The sequence below is a fragment of the Hyla sarda genome, chromosome 2 (assembly GCF_029499605.1).
Source record: "Hyla sarda isolate aHylSar1 chromosome 2, aHylSar1.hap1, whole genome shotgun sequence".
Classification (NCBI taxonomy): domain Eukaryota; kingdom Metazoa; phylum Chordata; class Amphibia; order Anura; family Hylidae; genus Hyla; species Hyla sarda.
In genome coordinates, this window is record NC_079190.1 from 467161289 (window position 1) to 467186552 (window position 25264).

At 44.8% G+C, this 25264-nt stretch overlaps 1 protein-coding gene across 2 annotated transcripts in view; it reads left to right on the plus strand.

Annotated features, from left to right (window-relative positions):
- Positions 1 to 12127: 12127 nt before the first annotated feature.
- GABPA (GA binding protein transcription factor subunit alpha) overlaps positions 12128 to 25264 on the plus strand; it is a 31834-nt gene continuing 18697 nt past the window's right edge. Inside the window, exons 1-6 of one of the 2 annotated variants that reach the window (XM_056559445.1) lie at positions 12128 to 12375; positions 14902 to 15006; positions 16012 to 16156; positions 18147 to 18231; positions 20208 to 20450; positions 24133 to 24327. In XM_056559445.1, coding sequence (XP_056415420.1) covers positions 14930 to 15006; positions 16012 to 16156; positions 18147 to 18231; positions 20208 to 20450; positions 24133 to 24327 — 745 coding nt within the window. In that variant the 5' untranslated portion in view covers positions 12128 to 12375; positions 14902 to 14929. Of the gene's footprint in view, positions 12376 to 12616; positions 12640 to 14901; positions 15007 to 16011; positions 16157 to 18146; positions 18232 to 20207; positions 20451 to 24132; positions 24328 to 25264 lie in introns of those variants that run through there. The other variant, XM_056559444.1, reaches the window with a different exon arrangement.

Consider the following 25264-nt stretch of genomic DNA (forward strand, 5'->3'; position numbering starts at 1 on the left):
GACGCGTTGGCAGTAGTAGTCGCCAGTCATCCGGCACGGAGCGGTGTTTACTTTGTGCATGGATGACCGGGATGCCGTGTCGGTGATCGCGGGGGTTCCCAGCGGCGGGATCCATGCAATCTAACATCTTATTACCTATTCTTTCGATAACCTGTTTTGCAACGTAGTACCCCTTTAAGGTGCTTTGTGCAGGAGTAGATTCATACAGTAAATGTCAGCCATTGTAGAACTACCGTGCCGAGACAAAATGTAATGCTAAATTAATCCAATAGAACAGAAGGTATAATGTGTATAAATCCTATACTGTGTATTGTGCTTCCACTGAGCCTACAGTCTATTGTATAGTTGTAGATAGATTATAAAGTCATTCTGTGGTCACCATGTAAAGTACTCTAAAACTTGTATTAAAGGGGGTCACTGAACAATCCACATTCACTGTTAAATGGGCACTGTTGGATATAAAAACTTTTTATACACTGCTCAAAAAATAAAATAAAGGGAATAATAAGATAACACATCCTAGATCTGAATGAACTAATGGTATAAAATACTTTGGTCTTTACATAGTTGAATGTGCTGACAACAAAATCACACAAAAATTATCAATGGAAATCAAATTTACCAACCCATGGAGGTCTGGATATGGAGTCAAACTCAAAATCAAAGTGGAAAACCTCACTACAGGCTGATCCAACTTTCATGTAATGTCCTTAAAACAAGTCAAAATGAGGCTCAGTAGTGTGTGTGGCCTCCACGTGCCCGTATGACCTCCCTACAATGCCTGGGCATGCTCCTGATGAGGTGGCGGATGGTCTCCGTAGGGATGTCCTCCCAGACCTCGACTAAAGCATCTGCTAACTCCTGGACAGTCTGTGGTGCAACGTGGCGTTGGTGGATGGTGCGAAACATGATCTCCCAGATGTGCTCAATCGGATTCAGGTCTGGGGAATGGACTGGCCAGTCCATAGCATCAATGCCTTCCTCTTGCAGTAACTCCAGCCACCTGAGGTCTAGCATTGTCTTGCATTAGGAGGAACCCAGGGCCAACCGCACCAGCATATGGTCTCACAATGGGTCTGAGGATCTCATCTCGGTGCCTAATGGCAGTCAGGCTACCTCTGGCAAGCACATGGAGGTCTGTGCCGCCCCTCAAAGAAATGGCACCCCACACCATTACTGAACCACCGACAAACAGGTCATGCTGGAGGATGTTGCAGGCAGCAGAACGTTCTCCACGGCGTCTCCAGACTCTGTCACGTGCTCAGTGTAAACATGCTTTAATCTGTGAAGAGCACAGTGTGCCAGTGGCGAATTTGCCAATCTTCGTTTTCTCTGCCAAATGCCAAACATCCTGCACAGTGTTGGGCTGTGAGCACAACCCCCACCTGTGGACGTCAGGCCCTCATACCACCCTCATGGAGTCTGTTTCTGAGCATTTGAGTGGACACATGCACATTTGTGGCCTGCTGGAGGTCATTTTGCAGGGCTCTGGCAGTGCTGCTCCTTGCACAAAGGTGGAGGTAGCGGTCCTGCTGCTGGGTTGTTGCCCTCCTACGGCTTCATCCACATCTCCTGATGTACTGGCCTGTCTCCTGGTAGCTCTGGACACTATGCTGACAGACACAGCAAACCTTGCCACAGCTCGCATTGATGTACCATCCTGGATGAGCTGCACTACCTGAGCAACTTGTGTGGGTTGTAGACTCTGTCTCATGCTACCACTAGAGTAAAAACACCGCCAGCATTCAAAAGACCAAAACATCAGCCAGGAAGCATAGGAACTGAGAAGTGGTCTGTGGTCACCACCTGCAGAACCACTCCTTTATTGGGGTGTCTTGCTAATTGCCTATAATTTCCACCTGTTGTCTGTAGGGATCGACCGATATCGTTTTTTTAGGGCCGATAATCGGTGCAGGTTAGGGCCTATAGCCGATAACTATTATAACTAAATATTATTTAACAATGCTAGACTCAGGTTGTTTAAGGCTGTGCAACAAGCTGACAAGACCATCCTAAGAACAGCTGGAACTCACTCTCATGGACTGCTATATCATCATGCTGTAAGAACTTCATCTTTTGTTTTCTGAAATTGCCTTGCTAAACTTTCATATTTTTGTAACTGTATGTCATTTGTTTATTTTTATGCATAGCACTGTGATACCTTTTATCAGATTAAATGTTTAATTAATCAGCTCTGGTCTTTGATCTCTAAATATAGGAGCTCACCTTTCTGAAGGCAGCTCTGGTGGAAACACGTTTATCTAAGGGTTAATTTGGTGACTTGCTGGGACTAGTAGTGGATACCCAGAGGTCTGGCGGCTTTAACCCTTGCACCATCACACTCTCTCTAGCGTCTTGGCTGGATCGATAGGGTGTGATCGTGACAACTGGTGGCGGCGTCGGGATATATTTGGAGATTTTTAGTGCTTGCTGGATTTTACCTGTAAGGAAATCTTAGCACTAAAAAGAAATTGCATACATATTCTTGTGTGTAAATTCCAAAGACAGAGCTCAGTGCTGGTTTAAAAGACATACAAAAAGAGTGCAAGACAGTTCTGTCCTCCCCATCTCCTGTTTTACCTCCTCTGTCTCATCTCGGAAATATGGAGGCATATCGCAAATATTCCAAGCCTGCACTGGAGCTAATGTGCCAAGAAAAGGACATCCCTACTGCAGGAAAGAACGAGAAACAATTTATCGCTGATCTTGTGGAGTATGATGCTCGTGCAGAAGAGCTGAGTGACATGAGACAAAGTCCTACAGCTGGAACTGCCATCCAAGGACTGATATCTCCTGGGGAACGCAGCAACATTACTCTCCATCAGGACAGTACTCTACATGAGGCCTTGGACTCTTATATGCGGACTGCCTTACAACACCTTGGGAATGTGGATGCCAATATGAAACTCCAACTGCTTCTCCAGTACCAAACTGCTGAGAGAGGCCCAGGCACGAGCCGCAGAAAGAGAGGCCCAGGCACGAGCCGTGAAGGCATGAACTGGAGGTTCTGAGGCTGAGAGGGGATGCTTTATCTGCACGCAGTGATGTGCAGGATCAAGGAGACCACAGACCCTGCTTGGAAAATTTCCCCATGTTGGAGAAAGATGGTGATCTGGATGTGTTCCTGAGGGAATTTGAAAAGGTTTGCCGGCAGTTCCATCTACCTAAGGAACCGTGGGGACGATATCTAACCCCATGGCTGCGAGAGAAAGCTCTGGATGTGTTTGCTTCGCTTCCCTCTGAGAGTGACCAGGACTATGAGGCAATAAAATCTGCCCTGCTAAAAAAATGTAATCTGACTCCAGAGGCTTATCAGAAAAGATTTAGGACTTTGCAACAAAGCGCCACAGAAAGCTGCACTGAACATGCAGGTCAGCTAAGGACTGCATTCAGGCAATGGACTGGGGGCCTACAAGTCACTACCTATGAGGGCCTGGAGGACTTGATGGTCCTGGATCAGTTTCTCCAAACACGGAGCTTTGAAGCCAGAGAGTGGATAATGGACCGCAATCCCAAGACAGCCATGGAAGCAGCAGAACTTGGAGATGACTTTGCCAACAACCGGGCGCCAGCAGCAAAGCATGGATCTGCACAAGCTGGAGCAAGTACCTGGAGGGGAGCCACACACCCACAGAGCACCACCAGGTCAGCAGGGAAATTCTTGCCATCATTCCCAAAAGCAGCAGGAGCCACATTGGGTCAGGGGGACACCCGCCGATGTTACAGATGCAACAATATTGGGCACCTGAGTGCCACTTGCCCCAACAAAAAGAATTCTCCACCAGTAGCTGGAGGACACACAGCCATTCTGGTGTCCGGAGCGGTGGAGAAAAGAGCGGATAACCTGCAGAGTGTAACTGTGGGTGACCGGTTGACAGTGGGTTTGCGAGATTCTGGAGCCTCCTTTACCTTGGTGCGGCCTGAAGTGGTGGATACAGAGGACATCATCCCTGGAAGAACCATGGCTTTAAAAGGAATCGGAGGTGTGCGGCCTGCTGTGCCCATGGCCCGTGTGTACCTTGATTGGGGTACAGGCAAAGGTTTGCGGGAGGTGGGGGGCTCTGAGGACATCCCTGTTAATGTTCTGCTGGGGAATGATTTGGGTCGGATGCTCTGTCATTATGCTCCAGAGGACACTACCTGCACACCGGATGGGCTAGGAGAGAGCCCTGTTCATTCTGAGGTACTGTGCGAGACTTTGGGAGACACTGCGAAATGTGGTAACTGGGAGGGAGTGCAGGGGATTGATAATTGTTTACCTGTGACTGAACCAGTAATGTTTTCCAAAAGTGAAATGGGGTGTATTGTAACATGTGGTGACAATGCATTGCCAATGCCAAAACCTAGTGGAGATGGGCTAGGGGGAGGGGTTGGTGTGCCCCTGGTGACATTTAAGGATGAGGGACCAGCAGTGAGTTATATGTCCCAATCCTGTGAGCCTAAGGAGGAGGAGGGAAAGAGTGATAGCCCTGTGTATGATGCCTGTATTGTTATGTCTGGAACTGAGGGGGAGGAAGGTAAACCCCAGGGAGGCATACCAATGGTGGCAGTGGTAATGCGTCAGCAGCGTGCCAGGGCTGCAGCTTTAACAGGAAGGGAGGATGTTGATGCAAGGGGCAAGCTGTGTGACTTGCAAGCCCCAGCAGAGGAAGGTGGAGATGCTAGTTCACCTGGGGGAAATGTGCTCCCTGATGCCACAAGATGGGGGGAGGGAAATGAGCATTTCCAGGAAGCTCTGCGCAGTGACCCTTCCCTTGAAGGGCTGAGACAACGTGCTGAACATACAGGTGTTGACACAGATGGGCATCGGGTATATTGGGAAAATGATATCTTGTACTGGGAGTCCCTTTCCAAAGGCATGCTAGGGGCCCAGGAGGGAGAAAGGCCGTTAGTGGTTCCTAGGCAGTGCAGGAAAGAGCTGTTGAGGTTGGCCTATGAGACCGCCCTGGCAGGACATTTGGGAGTGTCCTATGCGGTCATAGAGAAGGAATGTCTAGCTGTGGTCTGGGCTTTGCAAAAATTACAGCCATACCTGTATGGCAGGGATTCTACTGTCATAACTGATCACAACCCTCTACATTGGTTGGACAGAGTGTCCGGTAACAATGGCACCTTGAAACAAATGCTAAAAACATTTGTAGAATCAGAGGGCAGAGACTGGGGAAAAGTATTTTTACCCCATCTGTTATTCGCTTAAAGGGAGGTACCCCAAGAGTCTACAGGTTTCTCGCCCTTTGAATTATTATATGGTCACAAAGTGCGGGGACCCCGAGATTTAGTTAGGGGAGAATGGGAAGGGAGGCTACATGCCCCTGAGACTTGTGTGGTGGAGTATGTTCTGAGATTCAGGGACAGGATGCAGGCATTGACTGGGCTGGTACATGACAACCTCACAGCAGCACAGTCCAGCCAGAAGTACTGGTATGATCGCAATGCAAGGGACCGGGTCTATGAAGTGGGACAGAAGGTAATGGTTCTGAACCCCATTAGGCAGAATAAGTTACAGGCGGCCTGGGAGGGTCCCTTTACCATTTTACGGTGCCTAGAACCCACCATATATGTAGTTGCCCTTGATGAGAAAGGTCAGAGGCAGAGACAGTACCACATTAATATGGCATACTATGACCCTGAGGAGGTGGTACTCAGTGTATGCAGTGCACCAGAGGAAGGGCTGGGTAGTGATCCCCTACTGAACCTAGTGGAGGAAGCTAAGAGCCAGGGATCCCTTCAGGATGTAGAGATCAATCCACAGCTCTTAGCTGCAAAGAAAAGGCAGCTAAATGAGGAAATAGGCCCCTTCAGTGCCATCATTGGCTGGGAATGCAGGGCCTGTGGTGTCAAGAAAATAAATAGATGGTTAAAAGAGTAGTCCAGTGGGGACTCAGTGGTGAGCAACTTATCACCTATTCTAAGGATAGGGGATAAGTTGCAGATCGCGGGGGGGTCCGACCGCTGGGGCCCCCTGCGATCTCCTGTGCGGAGCCCCAACAGCCCGCGGGAAGGGGGCGTGTCGGCCTTCGCACGAGGCAGCGGCCGACACGCCCCCTCAATACAAGTCTATGGCAGAGTCGAAGCTCTGCCTTCGGCAATCTCCGGCTCTGCCATAGAGATGTATTGAGGGGGCGTGTCGGCCGCCGCTTCGTGCGGGGGTCGACACCCGCTATCTGGGCCGAGAGCCGGGGCCCCGTACAGAGAGATAGCAGGGGGCCCCAGCGGTCGGACCCCCCCGATCTCAAACTTATCCCCTATCCTCAGGATAGGGGATAAGTTTTTCACCACTGGACTACCCCTTTAAGGGAGACAGATCTATCAGCCTGGCAGGCAAGATCTCTCTGTCTCCATCTTAAGGGGAGGTGTCAGGCCCAAGGCCTGCTTATTAAAATCCTATATGTGTATTATAATTATAACTGTGTGATGTATTATCCAAGCCATGGGTGAGAGGTCATTCAGACTGTGGGTTTGTGTATTGCATTTTATTGGGGGTCTGGCTGTTTGTTTACATCTCCTTTGAAGTCAAAGGCTTTTTTGATGTCATGCACTCTGGTCCCATCATATAATCAAACAGATAAAGGGCCAGGAAAAGAGAAGACCCCCTGGTGGGATCAGAGGGGAGGGGGGAATGGAGTCTCCCTTCCAAAAAGGCAGATATATATTATATATCTTGGCGTAGCCTCCGCAAAAAGAATTGACATGTAAATTCTTTCTGCTGAATCCACTTGGAAATGCATTACTGTTTAAACAACAACAAAGACGTGGTCTCAAATGGCTGGAGGTGCTCAACCCTAAATGCAGTTGTGCATTTATACTGGGGGAGCAGATCCTGCCCTTGTAGTCCGTTGCTAGGGGTGATCCCTAGCATAAAAATGCATACAATGGAGGACGCCTGCAGTGGACTACAAGTGCCACAATGGCATCCTCCACCAGATAAACGGTGTGGATGTGTAACAATTAGAATAATACAAGAATTTAGGTGCTACTGTGGGAGATGTAAACAATGACATTGGCTATCCCTCAACACTGATGTTAAAATTGAGACATTCGCCAGTATATCCTTATATGAAAGACATACCTGAGCCCGCACACCAACGCCAAGGTTTCTCAAGTGGCATGGAACCTAACACTAACCTACCTGTGCCATATGGGCAATACCAGGGGCCAGTGGGCAATTAAAGCAGCAGCATTAGCTCCGACTCACAGCCTGCTCCCAGTTACCTCCAGTGTGGCTGAGCACACATACAATGGGAGGAGGGAGGCAGACTACAAGCCCCACCCAAGTTGGCTGATATGTGTTGCCGGCCTCACAGGTGAACCTTATTGCTGCCTTAATAGTGATCAAGGCGCATTAAATATGGAGTTTATACACCTCCAAGTATAAGATTTAAACAACAACAAAGACGTGGTCTCAAATGGCTGGAGGTGCTCAACCCCAAATGCGGTTGTGCATTTATACTGGGGGAGCAGATCCTGCCCTTGTAGTCTGTTGCTAAGGGCGATCCCCAACATAAAAATGCATACGGTGGGGGATGCCTGCAGCGGACTACAAGTGCCACAATAGAATCCTACACCAGATAAACGGTGTGGATAGAATAATACAATACAATTGGGCCTAATGCTGCTGTAATTGCCCACTGGCCCCTGGTTTTGCTAATCACGCACAGATAGGTTAGGGTTAGGTCCTGTGACACTTGGGAAACCTTAGTGTTGGTGTGCAGGCTCAGGTAGTGCTGGGCGGTATACCGGTTCATACCAAATACCGACATTTTTGTCCTGCACTATATGAATTTTTCCCCATACCGGAATACCGGTTGGGCCCCTCCCCCTCGGGAATGAATGAATTATCAACCCAGCGCTGCACTGTCCCCGCATCGGGGAACTAATCATATGTGACCCGTGTGCGCTGTTCTGCTTCACCCCAAACCCTCCTGTTAGTTGCGGGCCGCCGGCGCTGGAACTCTGTACTGTACGTTGTATACCTATGCCCGGGCTGCAAAAAATAAACAAAATAAAGTTTAACTCACCTCCCATTGGTCCGGTACCGGCCTCACCTGCTTCCTGGGGACGGGAACGTCGGAGAGCCGTCAGCCTATCACTGGCCTCAGCCATGTTCCGCCTTGGCCGGTGATAGGTTGAGCGCACTGTCATGTAAGAAGCTGGCTTCTTACGTGACAGTGCGCTCAACCTATCAACGGCCGAGACGGAACATCGCTGCGGCCAGTGATTCCTGTATTAAATGCATTACTGTCTATGGAGACAGCGCATTTCGGAGCCGTCCTAGCGTCTTCATATTCTGCCGGTGCCCAATGTTTGCGGAATGTTTACAGTACCCATACAATACTAGCCTAAAGGGCTATCTTTAAATTACAGAATTTTTCCCTCTATGCTGTCTTTATGTACCAATATATTACTTATTTATACAATGAATTACTGTTTTAATAAAGATCCCCATTTGCCTTTAAAACAGCATCAATTTACTGTGCCAATGATTTTACTAGGTCAGTATTTCCCAACAAGGGTTCCTCTAACTGTTGCAGAACTACCACTTCCAGCATGCCTGAACATCCAGAGTAGGAGCAAATCCCCATAATAAACCCCTCCTGCTGTGGACAGTTCCTGACATGGAGGTGGCAGCAGAGAGCACTGTGGTCAGAATGAAAAGAACTACACAACTTGCTCTGGAACATACAGCAGCTGATAAGTACTGGAAGGCTACAATAGGCACAGTCATAAAAAAAAAAAAAACATGATATCAGTGACTACAGGTGACGTCTTCTCTATAGTGAGGAGAATACACAATGATATCAGTGATTACAGGTGACGCCTTCTCTATAGTGAGGAGAATACACAATGATATCAGTGACTACAGGTGACGTCTTCTCTATAGTGAGAATACACAAAGATATCAGTGACTACAGGTGACGTCTTCTCTATAGTGAGGAGAATACACAATGATATCAGTGATTACAGGTGACACCTTCTCTATAGTGAGGAGAATACACAATGATATCAGTGACTACAGGTGACGTCTTCTCTATAGTGAGGAGAATACACAATGATATCAGCGACTACAGGTGACGTCTTCTCTATAGTGAGGAGAATACACAATTATATCAGTGACTACAGGTGATGTCTTCTCTATAGTGAGGAGAATACACAATGATATCAGTGACTACAGGTGACGTCTTATCATTGTGTATTCTCCTTACTATAGACAAGACGTCACCTGTAGTCACTGATATCATTGTGTATTCTCCTCACTATAGAGACGGTGTCACCTGTAATCACTGATATCATTGTGTATTCCCCTCACTATAGACATCAGTGACTACAGGTGACATCTTCTCTATAGTGAGGAGAATACAAAATGATATCAGTGACTACAGGTGACGTCTTCTCTATAGTGAGGAGAATACACAATGATATCAGTGACCACAGGTGACATCTCTATGGTGAGGATTATACACAATGATATCAGTGACTACAGGTGACGTCTTCTCTATAGTGAGGAGAATACACAATGATATCAGTGACCATGGGTGACTTATTCTTTATGGTGAGAAGAAACAATGATATCAGTGATTACAGGTGACGTCTTCTCTATAGTGAGGAGAATACACAATGATATCAGTGACTATAGGTGACGTCTTCTCTATAGTGAGGATAATACACAATGATATCAGTGATTACAGGTGACTTCTCTATAGTGAGGAGAATACACAATGATATCAGTGATTACAGGTGACGTCTTTTTTATAGTGAGGAGAATACACAATTATATCAGTGACCACGGGTGACGTCTCCTCTATAGTGAGGAGAATACACAATGATATCAGTGATTACAGGTGGCGTCTTCTCTATAGTGAGGAGAATACACAATGATATCAGTGACCACGGGTGACATTCTTTATGGTGAGAAGAATAAACAATGATATCAAGCAGATCGCTGTGTCTGCTCGTAGCGGTGGATTTTCTCTATGAGCAGGCACAGCTGGAGGCACACTGTAAAATATGCTGCGGAATCTTTCCATGTGACCCAACCCTAAAAGTTTATTTTCTTCTGGCTTAAAGGGGTATTCCAGGGAAATAAAACATATCCCCTATTTACAGGATAGGGGATAGGTTTTTTATTGCAGGGGGTCCTACCGATGCAATCTCCTGCACGAGTGCGTTTAGGCCCCCACCTTCAGTTGCGGCCAGGTTCCCAATAAACCTGTTGATGGACTGAGCAGACCGTCACTGAAGTGCGTTTTTGAGGACGGGTGAGTAACGGGTGGGCCCTGTGCAGGACATTGTAACAGGGGGCACCAGAGGTCAGACCCCCACAATCAGAAAGTCATCCCCTAACTTGTTGATAGGGTATAGGTATTACTTCCCTGGAGTACCCCTTTAACCCCTTAAGGACGCAGGACGTAAATGTACGTCCTGGTGAGGTGGTACTTAACGCACCAGGACGTACATTTACGTCCTGTGCATAACCGCGGGCATCGGAGCGATGCCCGTGTCATGCGCGGCTGATCCCGGCTGCTGATCGCAGCCAGGGACCCGCCGGCAATGGCCGACGCCTGCGATCTCGCGGGCGTCCGCCATTAACCCCTCAGGTGCCAGGATCAATACAGATCCCGGCATCTGCGGCAGTGCGCGATTTGAATGAATGATCGTATCGCCCGCATCGCTGCTGCGGGGATCCGATCATTCATAACGCCGCATGGAGGTCCCCTCTCCTTCCTCTGTCCGGCTCCCGGTGTCTCCTACTCTGGTCTGTGATCGAGCAGACCAGAGCAGAAGATCGCCGATAACCCTGATCTGTTCTATGACCTATACATAGAACAGATCAGTATTAGCAATCATGGTATTGCTATGAATAGTCCCCTATGGGGACTATTCAAGTGTAAAAAAAAATGTAAAAGTAAAAGTAAAAAAAAAGTGAAAAATCCCCTCCCCCAATAAAAAAGTAAAACGTCCGTTTTTTCCTATTTTACCCCAAAAAAGCGTAAAATTTTTTTTATAGACATATTTGGTATCGCCGCGTGCGTAAATGTCCGAACTATTAAAATAAAATGTTAATGATCCCGTACGGTGAACGGCGTGAACGAAAAAAAAATAAAAGTCCAAAATTCCTACTTTTTTAATACATTTTATTAAAAAAAAAATTATAAAAAATGTATTAAAAGTTTTTTATATGCAAATGTGGTATCAAAAAAAAAGTACAGATCATGGCGCAAAAAATGAGCCCCCATACCGCCGCTTATATGGAAAAATAAAAAAGTTAGAGGTCATCAAAATAAAGGGATTATAAACATACTAATTTGGTTAAAAAGTTTGTGATTTTTTTTAAGCGCAACAATAATATAAAAGTATATAATAATGGGGATCATTTTAATCGTATTGACCCTCAGAATAAAGAACACATGTCATTTTTACCATAAATTGTACGGCGTGAAAACAAAACCTTCCAAAATTAGTAAAATTGCGTTTTTCGTTTTAATTTCCCCACAAAAATAGTGTTTTTTGGTTGCGCCATACATTTTATGATATAATGAGTGATGTCATTACAAAGGACAACTGGTCGCGCAAAAAACAAGCCCTCATAATAGTCTGTGGATGAAAATATAAAAGAGTTATGATTTTTAGAAGGCGAGGAGGAAAAAATGAAAACGTAAAAATTAAATTGTCTGAGTCCTTAAGGTCAAAATTGTCTGAGTCCTTAAGGGGTTAAAGCATTACTGTCACTTTAAAAAACACTTTTGACATGTCACATGTTTTGATCGGTTGGGGTCCTGGCATTCAGCTGAGAGGTAGTGACCCCCAACCTGTGCCTGTGGCTGTCCGGGAATGCTGGTCGTTATAGTTTTGCAACAGCTGGAGACACACAGGCTGGGAAACACAGCAGACAAAACCCTAACACGCTGCTGAAAAAGATCCCAGGATCCGCCCCCTTCTCGCGCAGCCACACCCCTTTCCTACCGCGCATTTTAACAGGTAGTTCCAGGCTCCGCCCCCTTGCACGCAGACGGGGAAACGAATTCAATGTCCCGCCCCTTCTCGCTAGACGCGCCACATAGAGAAAAACAGATACTTTTTCAGACTACGCCCTCTTACGCGCAGACACGCCTATTCCCCGCCTATTCTGACGCGAAAATACACGCCCAGTCGTGGCTTTCCCGCTCATGCCCTTCCCTCGCAGCATTTTAATGAGATTGAGCGGAAGTGCGTCACTCGACTTCCGGTGGTGGCGAGCCAGTCCCTCGGCTTTTCCGCCCGGGCTGTGTTTTGTTTCCGTTGGCCGCTCTGCGTGTTGACGCCACAGTTCATTTCCGTGCCTGGTGGTCGGAAAGCCGGGAAAAAAAAGCGAACGAAAGAAAAAAAAAAAAAAGGCGGGTAAGTACCGGAGAGGTGTGTGACGGAGCGCGATCCGCGGCCTCGTGTTAACCCTGTCACTGCCTGTGCTCTGTTACTTTACTGTGGTCTGTCTGTGTGTGCTGTCACATGGAGGGGGTGTGCTCTGTGGGACTACAAGTCTCAGCACTCCCTGTACACAGTGCAGCATTACTACTACTCAGTGTGTGGTGTAGGAGCCATGGAACACTAAGGGTCACGTGTATCACTGCTGTTTCCCTGGATTCACATTCTAATTCTATACATGTCAGTGCCTCCAGCTGTTTCCAAACTATAACAACCTGCTTCCGGGCATGCTGGGAGTTGTAGTTTTGCAACAGCTGGAGGTGCCTTGATTGAGAGATGCTGCTTCACATGCAGAACTACAACTCCCAATGTGTTGCATGGAGAGCCAGTATTTGGGGGGTTATTAGTGTGAACACATGAAGACCTGTCCATTCTTCCTGCGGACACAGAAATGAGAATGTTCGCTCCAGATGTTTCCGGTGTGGAATATCTGCTGTGTGAGCAATATAAAATAATGCTGTGTGAACATGGCCTAAGGCAGTGTTTCCCAAACTGTGTACCTACAGCTGTTGTAAAACTACAACTCCCAGCATGTCTGGACAGCTGTTGGTTGGCTGGGCATGCTGGGACTTGCAGTTTTGCATTCTGAGAAACACTGCCCTGAGGCAACAGTTTCCATCCTGGGGCTCACCAGCTGGTTGCAAAACTACAACTCCCAGCATGTTGTGATACGTATCCGGACAACATTTTACTTCCCTGGAGGAGAAGTCATAGAGTTGAAAACCACAATCAGGATAATATTCTGCACAGCGGTGTCTTTGTGTGCGGTAGTATATGCCGTCATTGTCAGCAGACCGCCACATGTTCTGGCCCTGCTTTCCTCATCAGTCTTTCCTGTGTTTTATCGGTTTCCTGATTACTGCTCTTCCTGATCTAGTATTATCCAGAATCGTGTGCTAATAAAGTCATGTGTTTTATTATTGTACTGTTTGGGTGATGGGGAGCTGCTCCTGCTTTGGGGGAACTCATCTGCTGTAAACTTCACGTGACCCTTTGATTTCAGTGCCTGTCGGGATAGTGGCTTATACAAAAGGGCAAGTTCAAAGGGGACTGACCCCTAATAGAAGACTTTCAGTCAGCAAAAATACTGCAGCTTTTTCTGCTTGGCTTTGCTTAGTGTTAAAGGGGTAAACACCTCACAGCGGCGCACCCCCGAAACCCCCCCGTACCTCTAGTGCGCAGCGGTGGTGTGTAGATGCTGGGAGGCGGGGCCAGCATGTCAAGCCTGGGAGCCAATGCTCTCTCAGCACTCACTCCCCCGTCTGATTGACAGGCAGGGAGCGAGCGCAGGCAGAATGAATTAGGACTGATGCCCGGCCAGCATCAGTCCGAATTCAGGCGTGCCTGCAGCCGGCCACTAGGAGGGAGACCCCTAGTGGCTGGTTTTCAACAGTAAAATAAACTATTTTAATGAAGAAAAATGTATTAGGTTTATATTTAGAGATATGTTTTAGTACATAAGTACTACAGCATATCAAAAAAAAGTTTGGTGACAGTGCATATTTAAATCAACTGGTGCCAGAAAGTTAAACAGATTTGTAAATTACTTCTATTTCAAAATCTTTATCCTTCCAGTAGTTATCAGCTGCTAAGTTCTTTTTTTCATTTTCAATTCCTTTTCTGTCTGACCACAGTGCTCTCTGCATACATCTCTGTCCATGTCAGGAACTGTCCAGAGCAGGAGAAAATCCCCATAGCCAACCTCTAATGCTTCAAACAGTTCCTGAGACAAGCAGATGTGTCAGCAGAGAGCACTGTGGTCAGAAAGAAAAGAACTCAAATTCAGCAGTTGATAACTACTGGAAGGATTTTTGTTTTTGATTTTTTTTAATAGAAGTAATTTACAAATCTGTTTAGCTTTCTGAAACCAGTAGATAGAGATATATATATATAATTTTTTCTCTATGTATCTCTATCTCTAAGTTTTATCTTTTTTCTCCTGGAATACACCTTTTTAAAGGGGTACTCTGCCCCTAGACATCTTATCCCATATCCAAAGTATAGGGGATAAGATGTCAGATAGCCGGGATCTCCGCTGCGTCACCCTGCTATGATTACTGCACAGAGCACACTCGCTCTGTGCGTAATGACCGGCGATACAGGGGCCGGAGCATCGTGACGTCACAGCTCTGCCCCCTCGTGCCCCTGTATCGCCCATCATTACACACAGAGTTTGCTCTGTGCAGTAATGATAGCGGGGTGCCGCAGCGGAGATCCCGGGCGTACTAGGGGATAAGATGCTAGGGGCGGAGTACCCCTTTAAGTTTTGCCATGCTGTGTCAACCAAATTTCCCTTATGATAAAAAAAACACTATACGTTTAGGTATGGTGTAGATATCACTACTGGCAACGAATTGTAGGTTTCCATTTGTATACAGTATATGTATATAATATTTATCATTTAGTGTAATCTTTACTTTTTTTTTCTCTGACCTTTCATAGGTTTGCGTCTAAAGAAAAATATTCAGCCATGTCAAAGAGGGAGGCTGAGGAGCTGATAGAGATAGAAATTGATGGATCAGAAAAGACAGAATGCACAGAGGAAAGGTATGGAAGGTGTAGCCAAACACCCTGGAATCAGGTTAATGTTTGGTCTCATGTTCTTGCGTTAACTTATACTGGAATATCGGTATAAGTTATCGGCTATCGGCCCAAAAAAAAAAAGAGATATCCGTTGATCCCTACTCTAAAGCTAGCACTCCACTTGTGAAGTCGCACACAGATCACTGTAACCTGTGGAGTTTAAATGCAAGAAAATAAATAATTTTGCTGTCACTAGAGTTTATATAGTCACAAGCATTTCCTTCTGGGAGCAATTACTCTCTGGTGCAGTCTTATGTATGGTTATTTAGTTTAGAAAAAAGAAGGGCTTAGGGGAGACTTAATAACTATGTATAAATATATCAGGGGACAGTACAGACTCTCACATGATCTATTTATACCCAGGACTGTATCTATAACAAGGGAGCATGCTCTACGTCTAGAGGAAAGAAGGTTTCTACACCAGCACAGACGGGGGTTCTTTACTGTAAGAGCAGTGAGACTGTGGAATTCTCTCCCGGAGGAGGTGGTCATGGGGAATCTCTGTAAAAGAATTTATAAGGGGTCTGGATGCATTTTTGGAGAATAATAACATCGCTGGTTATGTATACTAGATCTATAGGGACAGAACGTTGATCCAGGGATTTATTCTGATGACATGTTTGGAGTTGGGAAGGATTTTTTTACCTCTAGTATGAGGTTTTTTTTCCTTCCTCTGGATCGACTCAGTAGGGACTCAGTAGGGATATAGGTTGAACGTGATGGACTCTGGTCTTGTTACTATGTTACTTTGTGTTTCCATGCAGCCTAAGCTAAAGGGGTATTAGGTGTGAGATGCAAATCTCCCTAAACATTCCACACTTCACCACTTTTACAGCTGTAGTAATTGCACTTAGTTTGGTTTCCAGATACTCTATAAGAATTTTGAGCAATAAACTCTCATTTTCCTGTGTGTGAACCCTATTTTGTTACTGTCTTTCATGTGTTTTTCTTTTATATTCACATTTGCAGCATCATAGAACAGACCTATACCACAGCAGAGTTTGTCAGCCAGTCCATTGATATAAATGAGCCAATTGGAAATCTTAAGAAGCTGCTAGAGCCCAGACTACAGTGTTCACTCGATGCCCATGAAATTTGTTTACAAGACATTCAGGTAAGGAATTGTAATAAAGAAGGAAGCAAAACATTATATCGCTAAATACACTTGGTTTTCTGCAGTGGCTTTACCTTGGTTTTGAGACTTAAAGGGGTACTCCGGTGGAAAATATATATATATATATATAATTTTTTTTTTTAGCCAACTGTTATGAAGTTTGGGGCATATAAACTAACCATAGTCTGTGTATTGTGTATAGACTTTTAATCCAGCATTACTTTTACCTTTATTCCAGTTGTAATTACCACCAAAAACACTTTTCTTTGCAGTCACTGACAGTCGGATAGGCGTAGCCAGGGGTTTGCTATGCCCTCCTGCCGCCACACCTATCCTCCTATACTTCAGCGTTGGGACTGCTGTGTGATTGACACAGGTCCCAGGGCATGCGCCCACTTAGATTTTTATGTGTGCGCCGACCGATAGGAATTTACACAGCAAGCGCTGGCTCCCCCGGCCACCACTTGCTCCTGCTGTCGGACATCGCTGCCTGTACAATGTTAGAGGCAGGGAGCGAGTGAGCTCTCTAGCATTGCACAGGCGCATGGAGATCTGAAACAGTGGGAGCGGGCGCTTGGTGGGGAAGCCATAACAATGCCCGTTCTCCTCTTCTCTGTGTGTGACTGCATTTACTAGAGTCAGAGAGCTCACTCGCTCCCTGCCTCTAACATTGTACCGGCAGCGATGTCAGACAGCAGGAGCGAGTGGTGGCCGGGGAAGGCATCGCTTGCTGTGTAAATTCCTCGGTCGGTGCACACAAATCTAAGTGGGCGCATGCCCTGGGACCTGTGTCAATTACACAGCAGTCCCAGCGCTGACGTATAGGGGATAGGCATGGCGGCAGGAGGGCATAGCTAACCCCTAGCTGTCAGTGACTGCAAAGAAAAGTTTTTTGTGGTAATTACAACTGTAATAAAGATAAAAGTAATGCTGGATTAATAGTCTATACACAATAGACTATGGTTAGTTTTAGAAATGAGCGAACTTACAGTAAATTCGATTTATCACAAACTTCTCGGCTCGGCAGTTGATAACTTATCCTGCATAAATTAGTTCAGCTTTCAGGTGCTCCCGTGGGCTGGAAAAGGTGGATACAGTCCTAGGAAAGAGTCTCCTAGGACTGTATCCACCTTTTCCAGCCAACGGGAGCACCTGAAAGCTGAACTAATTTATGCAGGAAAAGTCATCAACTGCCGAGCCGAGAAGTTCGTGATAAATCGAATTTACTGTAAGTTCGCTCATCTCTAGTTAGTTTATATGCCCCAAACTTCATGACCGTTGCGCTTTAAATCAACTGGTGCCAGAAAGTTAAACAGATTTGTAAATGACTTCTATTAAAAAATCTTAATCTTTCCAGTATTTTTAGCAGCTGTATGCTACAGAGGAAATTCTTTGCTTTTTGAATTTATTTTTTGTCTTGTCCACAGTGCTCTCTGCTGATGCCTGATACGGACAGGTGTCAGCAGAGAGCACTGTGAACCAGACAAAATTCAAAAAGCAAAGCATTTCCTCTGTAGCATACAGCTGTTAATAAGTACTGGAAGGATACAGGTTTTTTAATTGAAGTAATTTACAAATCCTTTTAACTTTCTGGCTCCAGTTCATTAAAAAAAAAAAAAAAAAAAAAACCCACTGGAGTACCTACCCCTTTGAAGTGGTATTCTGGAGAATTTTTTTTTCATTGAGGAAAAAATCTTTTCTAACCATCCTTGTTTCCCTGTCACCGCTATTTTGGTCCTTGTGCAGACACATGCAGATTGCAGCAGTATTTGTGAGGCTGCAGGTTGTATGGACGGTCAGAACCGCTGGTGGTTTCTCCATCTTGTGCTGCTGTGAAGGGCCGTTCTGCAGTGCAGCCCTACACTATGCGGTGTCTATTTTAATATCCATTATTATTGTAATGATTCTTCCTTGCTGTGTTTCCCCCAGCAACAAAACATGTGAAACACCTTATCACAATAAAAATAGTATCCATCTGTTTCTTCAACAGCTTGATCCTGAAAGAAGTTTATTTGACCAAGGAGTTAAAACCGATGGATCAGTACAACTCAGTGTGCAAGTTATTTCTCAGCAAGGTTAGTAGCAGGCACTTGATGATCTAGGTATCACCATATCACTTTTATTTTGCTTTATTGTTGATCTCTTTATCAAAAGTTGTACTATTTAGACAGCCCTCTCTCTAAATGAGGATCAGCTAAGCGCTGTGTATCCAACAACTGAAATTGAGAGGTTGTGTGTTTCTTCTTCACTTGCTGCTGAAGAAATGTATCTCACATATAATTCACTGTATAATATATGGTACACTTAGTTCTCAATCATAGGAGCTGCTATGTTGGCTCCCTATACTCGCTAATAGAGCAAAGTTGTAAATGTGCTCATATCTCCTTTAAAGGGGCACTCCAGGGATGTATACATAAAAATAGGCTCCAAATCCTTCACACTACCTGGATATGCTCCCTATAAATCATCCGGTTTGATATGCATGGCTCCTGTGGCCTCTGTTGTCGTCTTTGCCATTCTTCTCTCCCCTTGTCTACATATCCCAGTAATCATTGCAACTTTGCTTTGCAGGCCAGCTCCCTTTCTGAGAGCAGCCACCGCTGGTTTCTGGCTGCTATCCTTGCTGTGGCCATTAATTTAAATATTTTGTATTATATAACTGTAGCTACACCAATATAAAATAGGGCACCAAACAAAAGATATCAAAACTTATATATTTCTTAGACTCAAAATGTGAAAAAAAACAATACAATGACACACAGGCACCAGAACACATACAGAGAGTAGGTATATAGGCTATAACCATATGTAGTAAGTGTAAAACGCTACAGTGACATGCCAAGTAACTATGCGTAATAGACATAAATATTCCACAGAAAATAATACAGCAAAGGAAAACCTGGACATGAACAGTACAATGAATCACATTGGGTGCCAGACCATACCTACCAAGCCCCAACGACTGTTTCGCTAACAAGTTGCTTTCTCAGGGGACGTCCACGCCCCCTGAGGAAGCAACTTGTTAGTGAAACAGTTGTTTGACATATTGTTTGGTGCACTATTTTCTTATTTTGGTGTAGCATTCTCTGTGCGCCTTTTACTTACAGAAGGTTGTAGGGTGTTTATCGGTGACGTTATAGAACTGTAGCCCAAGGATCTTACAGGGATAATTCCGGCCTAAACATCTTATCCCCTATGCTTCTGGATAAGAGTTCAGGCCCGCCGCTGGAACCCCCCACGATCTCCGTGCAGTACCCGGCATTCTGTGCTGCGCTGCTGCTCCAGTCTCGGAAACATCTGTAATTCCTGGACTGATGACGTCATGCCAAATACCTCCTCCATTCATGTCTATGGGAGGGGGCATGACGGCTGTCACAACCCCCTCCCATAGAATGCGGATGCTGCACGAGATCGCGGGGGGGCCAAGCGGTGGGCTCCCTGTGATCAGACATATTATCCCCTATTGGATAGAGGATAAGATGTCTATGGCTGGAATTCCCCTTTAAAGGGGTATTCCAGGCAAAAACTTTTTTTTTTTTTTCTATCACCTGGCTCCGGAAAGTTAAACAGATTTGTAAATTACTTCTATTAAAAAATCTTATTCCTTCCAATAGTTATTAGCTTCTGAAGTTAAGTTGCTGTTTTCTGTCTAACTGCTTTCTGATGACTCATGTCCCGGGAGCTGTCCAGCTCCTATGGGGATATTTTCCCATCATGCAAGGGATATTTTCCCATCATGCACAGCTCCCGGGACGTGACATCATCATTGAGCAGTTAGATAGAAAACTTCAGAGGCTAATAACTATTGGAAGGATTGATTTTTTTAATAGAAGTAATTTACAAATCTGTTTAACTTTCCGGAGCCAGTTGATATATAAAAAAAAAAAGTTTTTGCCTGGAATACCCCTTTTAAGTAAACAGAAGATGAGTCTGTTTTTATATATTCTAGTTGGTTAAAAAATAAATAAAAATGAAGGCATATATTCCCTTTTTACTTCATTTTTGAAGCAAGGTTAGTATGAATTTAATGTTGTATATTTCATGTATTTAGGTCTCGAGCCAAAGCTAAACATACTTGAGATAGTAAAACCTGTAGAGACTGTGGAAGTGGTGATCGACCCGGATGCCCATCATGGAGCAGTGGAAGCCGAGCTTGTGGAAGAGGCCCAGGTGATAACTCTAGACGACACAAAACACGTCACCATCTCTGATGAAACCTCAGAACAGGTGACCCGATGGGCTGCAGCGTTAGAAGGTTACAGGAAGGAGCAGGAGCGCTTGGGCATTCCATACGGTGAGTATAGTGATGTGATGTGAAGAAAGTAAAGACTACACACATTGGGGCAGATTTATTAACAGCATCCTAAATATAAACAGTAGAGATGAGTGAAGTTACAGGACTTCCATTCTGCACCAACCTCGCGGCTCGGTGGTTTCTGACTTTAGGCTTCATAAATGAGATCAGCTTTCAGGTGCTGCAGGGGGCTGGGAAAGGTGGATACAGTCCTAGGAGACGGTAACTTCGCTCATCTCTAATAAACAGAATAACACTAGACGGTGGTACATTTAGCATATCTTGCCATATATGTTGGACATTCCTTTTTTCTTTAACAGATTGAGTGCTGTTAAATGGGCACGGTCACTTAGAAAAGCTTTGGACAGGTCAAAGGGACTTGTGATTGTTCGTGTCAGTGCTCAGGAGAATGAGTGGAGAGAAGTGCACAGCATTGCTGATCATTGTGTCTCATAGATGTCTTTGTCTTGCTGCCCCATAGACTTTTATAATGGAGACAAAGATCTTGAAGAATCTGAAGGTAAACAGCGATGCAGCTTATTTCTCCCACCTTGTTCACCTGATAAGTAGGGGTTCTTGGCAGTGAGACCCTGAGCGATCAAGACTTTTGACATGTTCCTGTGACATTGACACAAGCCTGCTCTATACCCTGCGGCTCTTGGCAGTGACCTCTTATAGTGGTCACATGGCCATCTCCACTGAGCGCAGTTTTTATTTATCTTTTAACCTGAGATTCCTCTGTCAGTGCTGACTCTGGTATTTAAACAGAGGCGGGCATTGTTGGTTTAGTGGGCAGAACGTCTCCTTGCAACTTGATCGTGGGAGGCCGGCTGGGACCTGTACTAGACCTCCATGGCTACAGCCTTTAGCGCCGGGACCTGTACTAGACCTCGATGGCTACAGCCTTTAGCGCCGGGACCTGTACTAGACCTCGGTGGCTACAGCCAGTAGCATTTATAGTGTTACGTTGATCAGTATGAGCAATAGAATTTAAATACATATATAATCATATCCCTCTTATTTTTCAAATGAAAAAGTAAACTCCATTGTGTTCGCCGCATGCAGAATTGTACGAGCTACACGGTGAACAGTGTAAAAGAAAAACACTATACACCAGAAGAATTGCTTATTTTTGCTCATATCATAAATGAGAAAAACACTTAGTGTTAAAATAAAACAAAATTGGAAAGTGAAAGGTGGCTAAAAGTGTTTGTTTTTCTTTTTTGTAACATGTTACCTTCATACCCATTACAGAAGGGAATGTTTTCTAGAATTGCTTACTTGAGCAAAAACATTCTATTATATCTACAGAAAGTAGATTATAAACTTCTTCATGATGAACACAGTTTTATTTTGATTTGCTGTGATAAGGCAGAGTTCAAACTTTTTGTCAGTGGGTACCTGTGCCGCAGCTACATACATAATAATAATTATATATATATATATTTATATATTTATATATTATATTTTTTTTTTTTTTTTTTTAGTCAAACAGATTTGTAAATTACTTCTATTTAAAAACAATCTTAATCCTTTCTGTACTTATGAGCTGCTGAAGTTGAGTTCTTCTTTTCTAAGTGCTCTCTGAAGACACGTGTCTCGGGAACTGTCCAGAGTAGCAGCAAATCCCCATAGCAAACCTCTTCTACTCTGTGTAGTTCCCGAGACAGGCAGAGATGTCAGCAGAGAGCAATATTGCCAGACAGAAAAGAACAACTCAACTTCAGCTGATGATGATTATTGGAAGGATTAAGATTTTTTAGTAATTTACAAATCTGTTTAATTTTCTGGAGCCAGTTGAATTTATTATTATTTTTTTTTCCTGAAATACCCATTTAACTGGTTAACGACCATGGACATCTATACTTGTCCAATGGCCGCTAACCAGATATGAAGTGGGCTCCAGACTCGAGCCTGCGTCACATCGGCTGGACCCCAGCCGATTCTTGTAGCTGTTGGCCGGTGTTAATAGCCGACATGTGGTGATCGCCGCGGGCGGCTATTAACCCTTTAGATCGCCGCTGACAGTGGTGGCTAAAGGTGCCTGTATCCCATCCCTGTAAAGGTGCCTGTATCCCGATCCACTGTGGAGGTAGCCGGAGGGCTTACCTCTCCTTCCATGCTGGCTCCGGAGCTCCGAATGATATCAATCGAGCGCGGAGCACACAGATGAATGTGGTTTTATAGAACCACATTCATCTGTATGAAGAATCAAATGATTCATCCTAAAAGTCCCCTAAAAGTTTAAAAACACACTCATTCACCCCTTCCTTATTAAAAGTTTATATCGCCCCCCCCCCCCTTTCCCCAAATTTCATATTAAAGATATAGAAACATAATAAAAATAAACATGTGGTATTGTCACGTGCGTAAATGTCCGAACTATAAAAAAAAAATATATCATAAATGAAACCGCACGGTCAATGGCTTATGCGCAAAAAAATTCCAACGTTCTTAATAGCGTATTTTGATCAAGAAGTCTGATCAAAACAAAAATGGTACCGATTAAAACTTCAGAGCACAGTGCACAAAATGAGCCCTCATACCACCCCACATACAGAAAATTAAAAAAAGTTATAGGGGTCAGAAAATGACAACTTTAAATGTAGTAATTTTTTCCAAAAGTACGACAAAATCAAACCTGTATAAGAAGGGGATCATTTTAACCGTATGGACCTACAGAATAAAGATAAGATGTCATTTTTACAGAAAAATCTACTGCGTAGAAACGGAAGCCCCCAAAAGTTACAAAATTGTGTTTTTTCTTCAATTTTGTCACACAATTTTTTTTTTCCCATTTCGCCGTAAAATGACTGTCATTACAAAGTAGAATTGGTGGCGCAAAAAATAAACCATCATATGGATTTTTAGGTGCAAAATTCAAAGGGTTATGACTTTTAAAAGGTAACGAGGAAAAAACAAGAGTGCAAAAAACAAACGCTTGGTCCTTCAAGGAGAATTCCGGAATATAAAAATTGTCCCCCATACTGCCGGCAGTAAAAAAAAAATAAAGATGTACATACCTTCCTTCACTCCCCAGGGGCCTCCGGTAACCGGCTGCGGTCTCCGCTGCGATCCTCTTCCTGGTTGCCGGTGGTCGGATGAATCCTACAGCGCCCAGCCAATCACCAGCGCAGTGAAGTCAGATTCGGCCGGTGATAGGCTGAGCGGCAGTGTGAGAACGCTTCAGGACACAAAATTCTTCACTACACCGGCACCTGCGGCCGGGGGCCAATAACGTCACACTGACGCTCAGCCTATCGCCGGCCGAGTCGGGACTTCACTGCGGCTGGTTATTGGCTGAGCGCAGTAAGACACTCCGACCACCGGCAACCAGGAAGTGGATCATGGCGGAGACCGCAGCCGGTTACCTGAGGCCCCGGGGGAGCGGAGGAAGGTATGTACATCTTAATTTTTTTTACTGCCGGCACTATGGGGGACAATTTTTATGTTCTGGAGTTCTCCTTTAAGGGGTTAATGTACGCTGGAATAATTTGGCATCACTTATGGAATGGGGCTAATCTTCTTCCATCACGGAGTAAAGCATGTGATGGGACATCTGCCATGTATTGCAGTGTATTTTTTTCACTATGGTAAAATATGCAGTTTAAACCTTCCCTGAATGGTTTGTGGCTATAACATTGTACGATCTGTATCTCATTTTATATATGTTTATTTCCAGATCCCCTTCAGTGGTCCACAGATCAAGTGCTACACTGGGTATTCTGGGTGATGAAGGAGTTTGGTATGACAGATATCAATGTGAATGCCCTCAGCATTCCTGGAAGAGAACTTTGTCAGATCAGTCAAGAAGACTTCTTTCAGAGAGTCCCCAGAGGAGAGATTTTATGGAGTCATCTAGAGCTGCTCAGGAAATGTAAGAGAGGATCGGAAGATGTGCAGTGATAATGATTCGTATTTATATATATGTTCTGCGCTGGGTTTAGTGTTTTCAGATGACTCCATAGTAAAGATGAGCGAACTTACAGTAAATTCGATTCGTCACGAACTTCTCGGCTCGGCAGTTGACTTGTCCTGCCTAAATAGTTCAGCTTTCAGGTGCTCCCGTGGGCTGGAAAGGGTGGATACAGTCCTAGGAGACTCTTTCCTAGGACTGTATCCACTTTTTCCAGCCCACCGGAAAGCTGAATTAATTTATGCAGGAAAAGTCATCAACTGCCGAGCCGAGAAGTTCGTGACGGATCGAATTTACTGTAAGTTCACTCATCTCTACTCCATAGTCTATATCGCATAGTAGCGCTTCTAGACCAATTGTATGAAAACATTAACTTTTTAAATTTTTATTTTATTTTATGTTTAATTTGATTTCCATATTGTAAAAGCTTGTGCCATCACTTAATGATTCTTGGGGGTCTGACTGCTGGGAGTCCTCCTAATCCCAGGAATTAATGGAATGTAGTGCTTATCCTCTAGGACAGTGGTCTTCAACCTGCGGACCTCCAAATGTTTCAAAACTATAACTCCCAGCATGCCCGGACAGCCTTCGGCTGTCCGGACATGCTGGGGGTTGTAGTTTTGCAACATCTGGAGGTCCGCAGGTTGAAGACTAGAGATGAGAGAACTTACAGTAAATTTGATTCGTCACGAACTTCTCGGCTTGGCAGTTGACTTATCCTGCGTAAATTCGTTCAGCCTTCAGGTGCTCCGGTGGGCTGGAAAAGGTGGATACATTCCTAGGAAAGAGTCTCCTAGGACTATATACACCTTTTCCAGCCCACCGGAGCACCGGAAAGCTGAACTAATTTATGCAGGATAAGTTATGCCGAGAAGTTCGTGACGAATCGAATTTACTG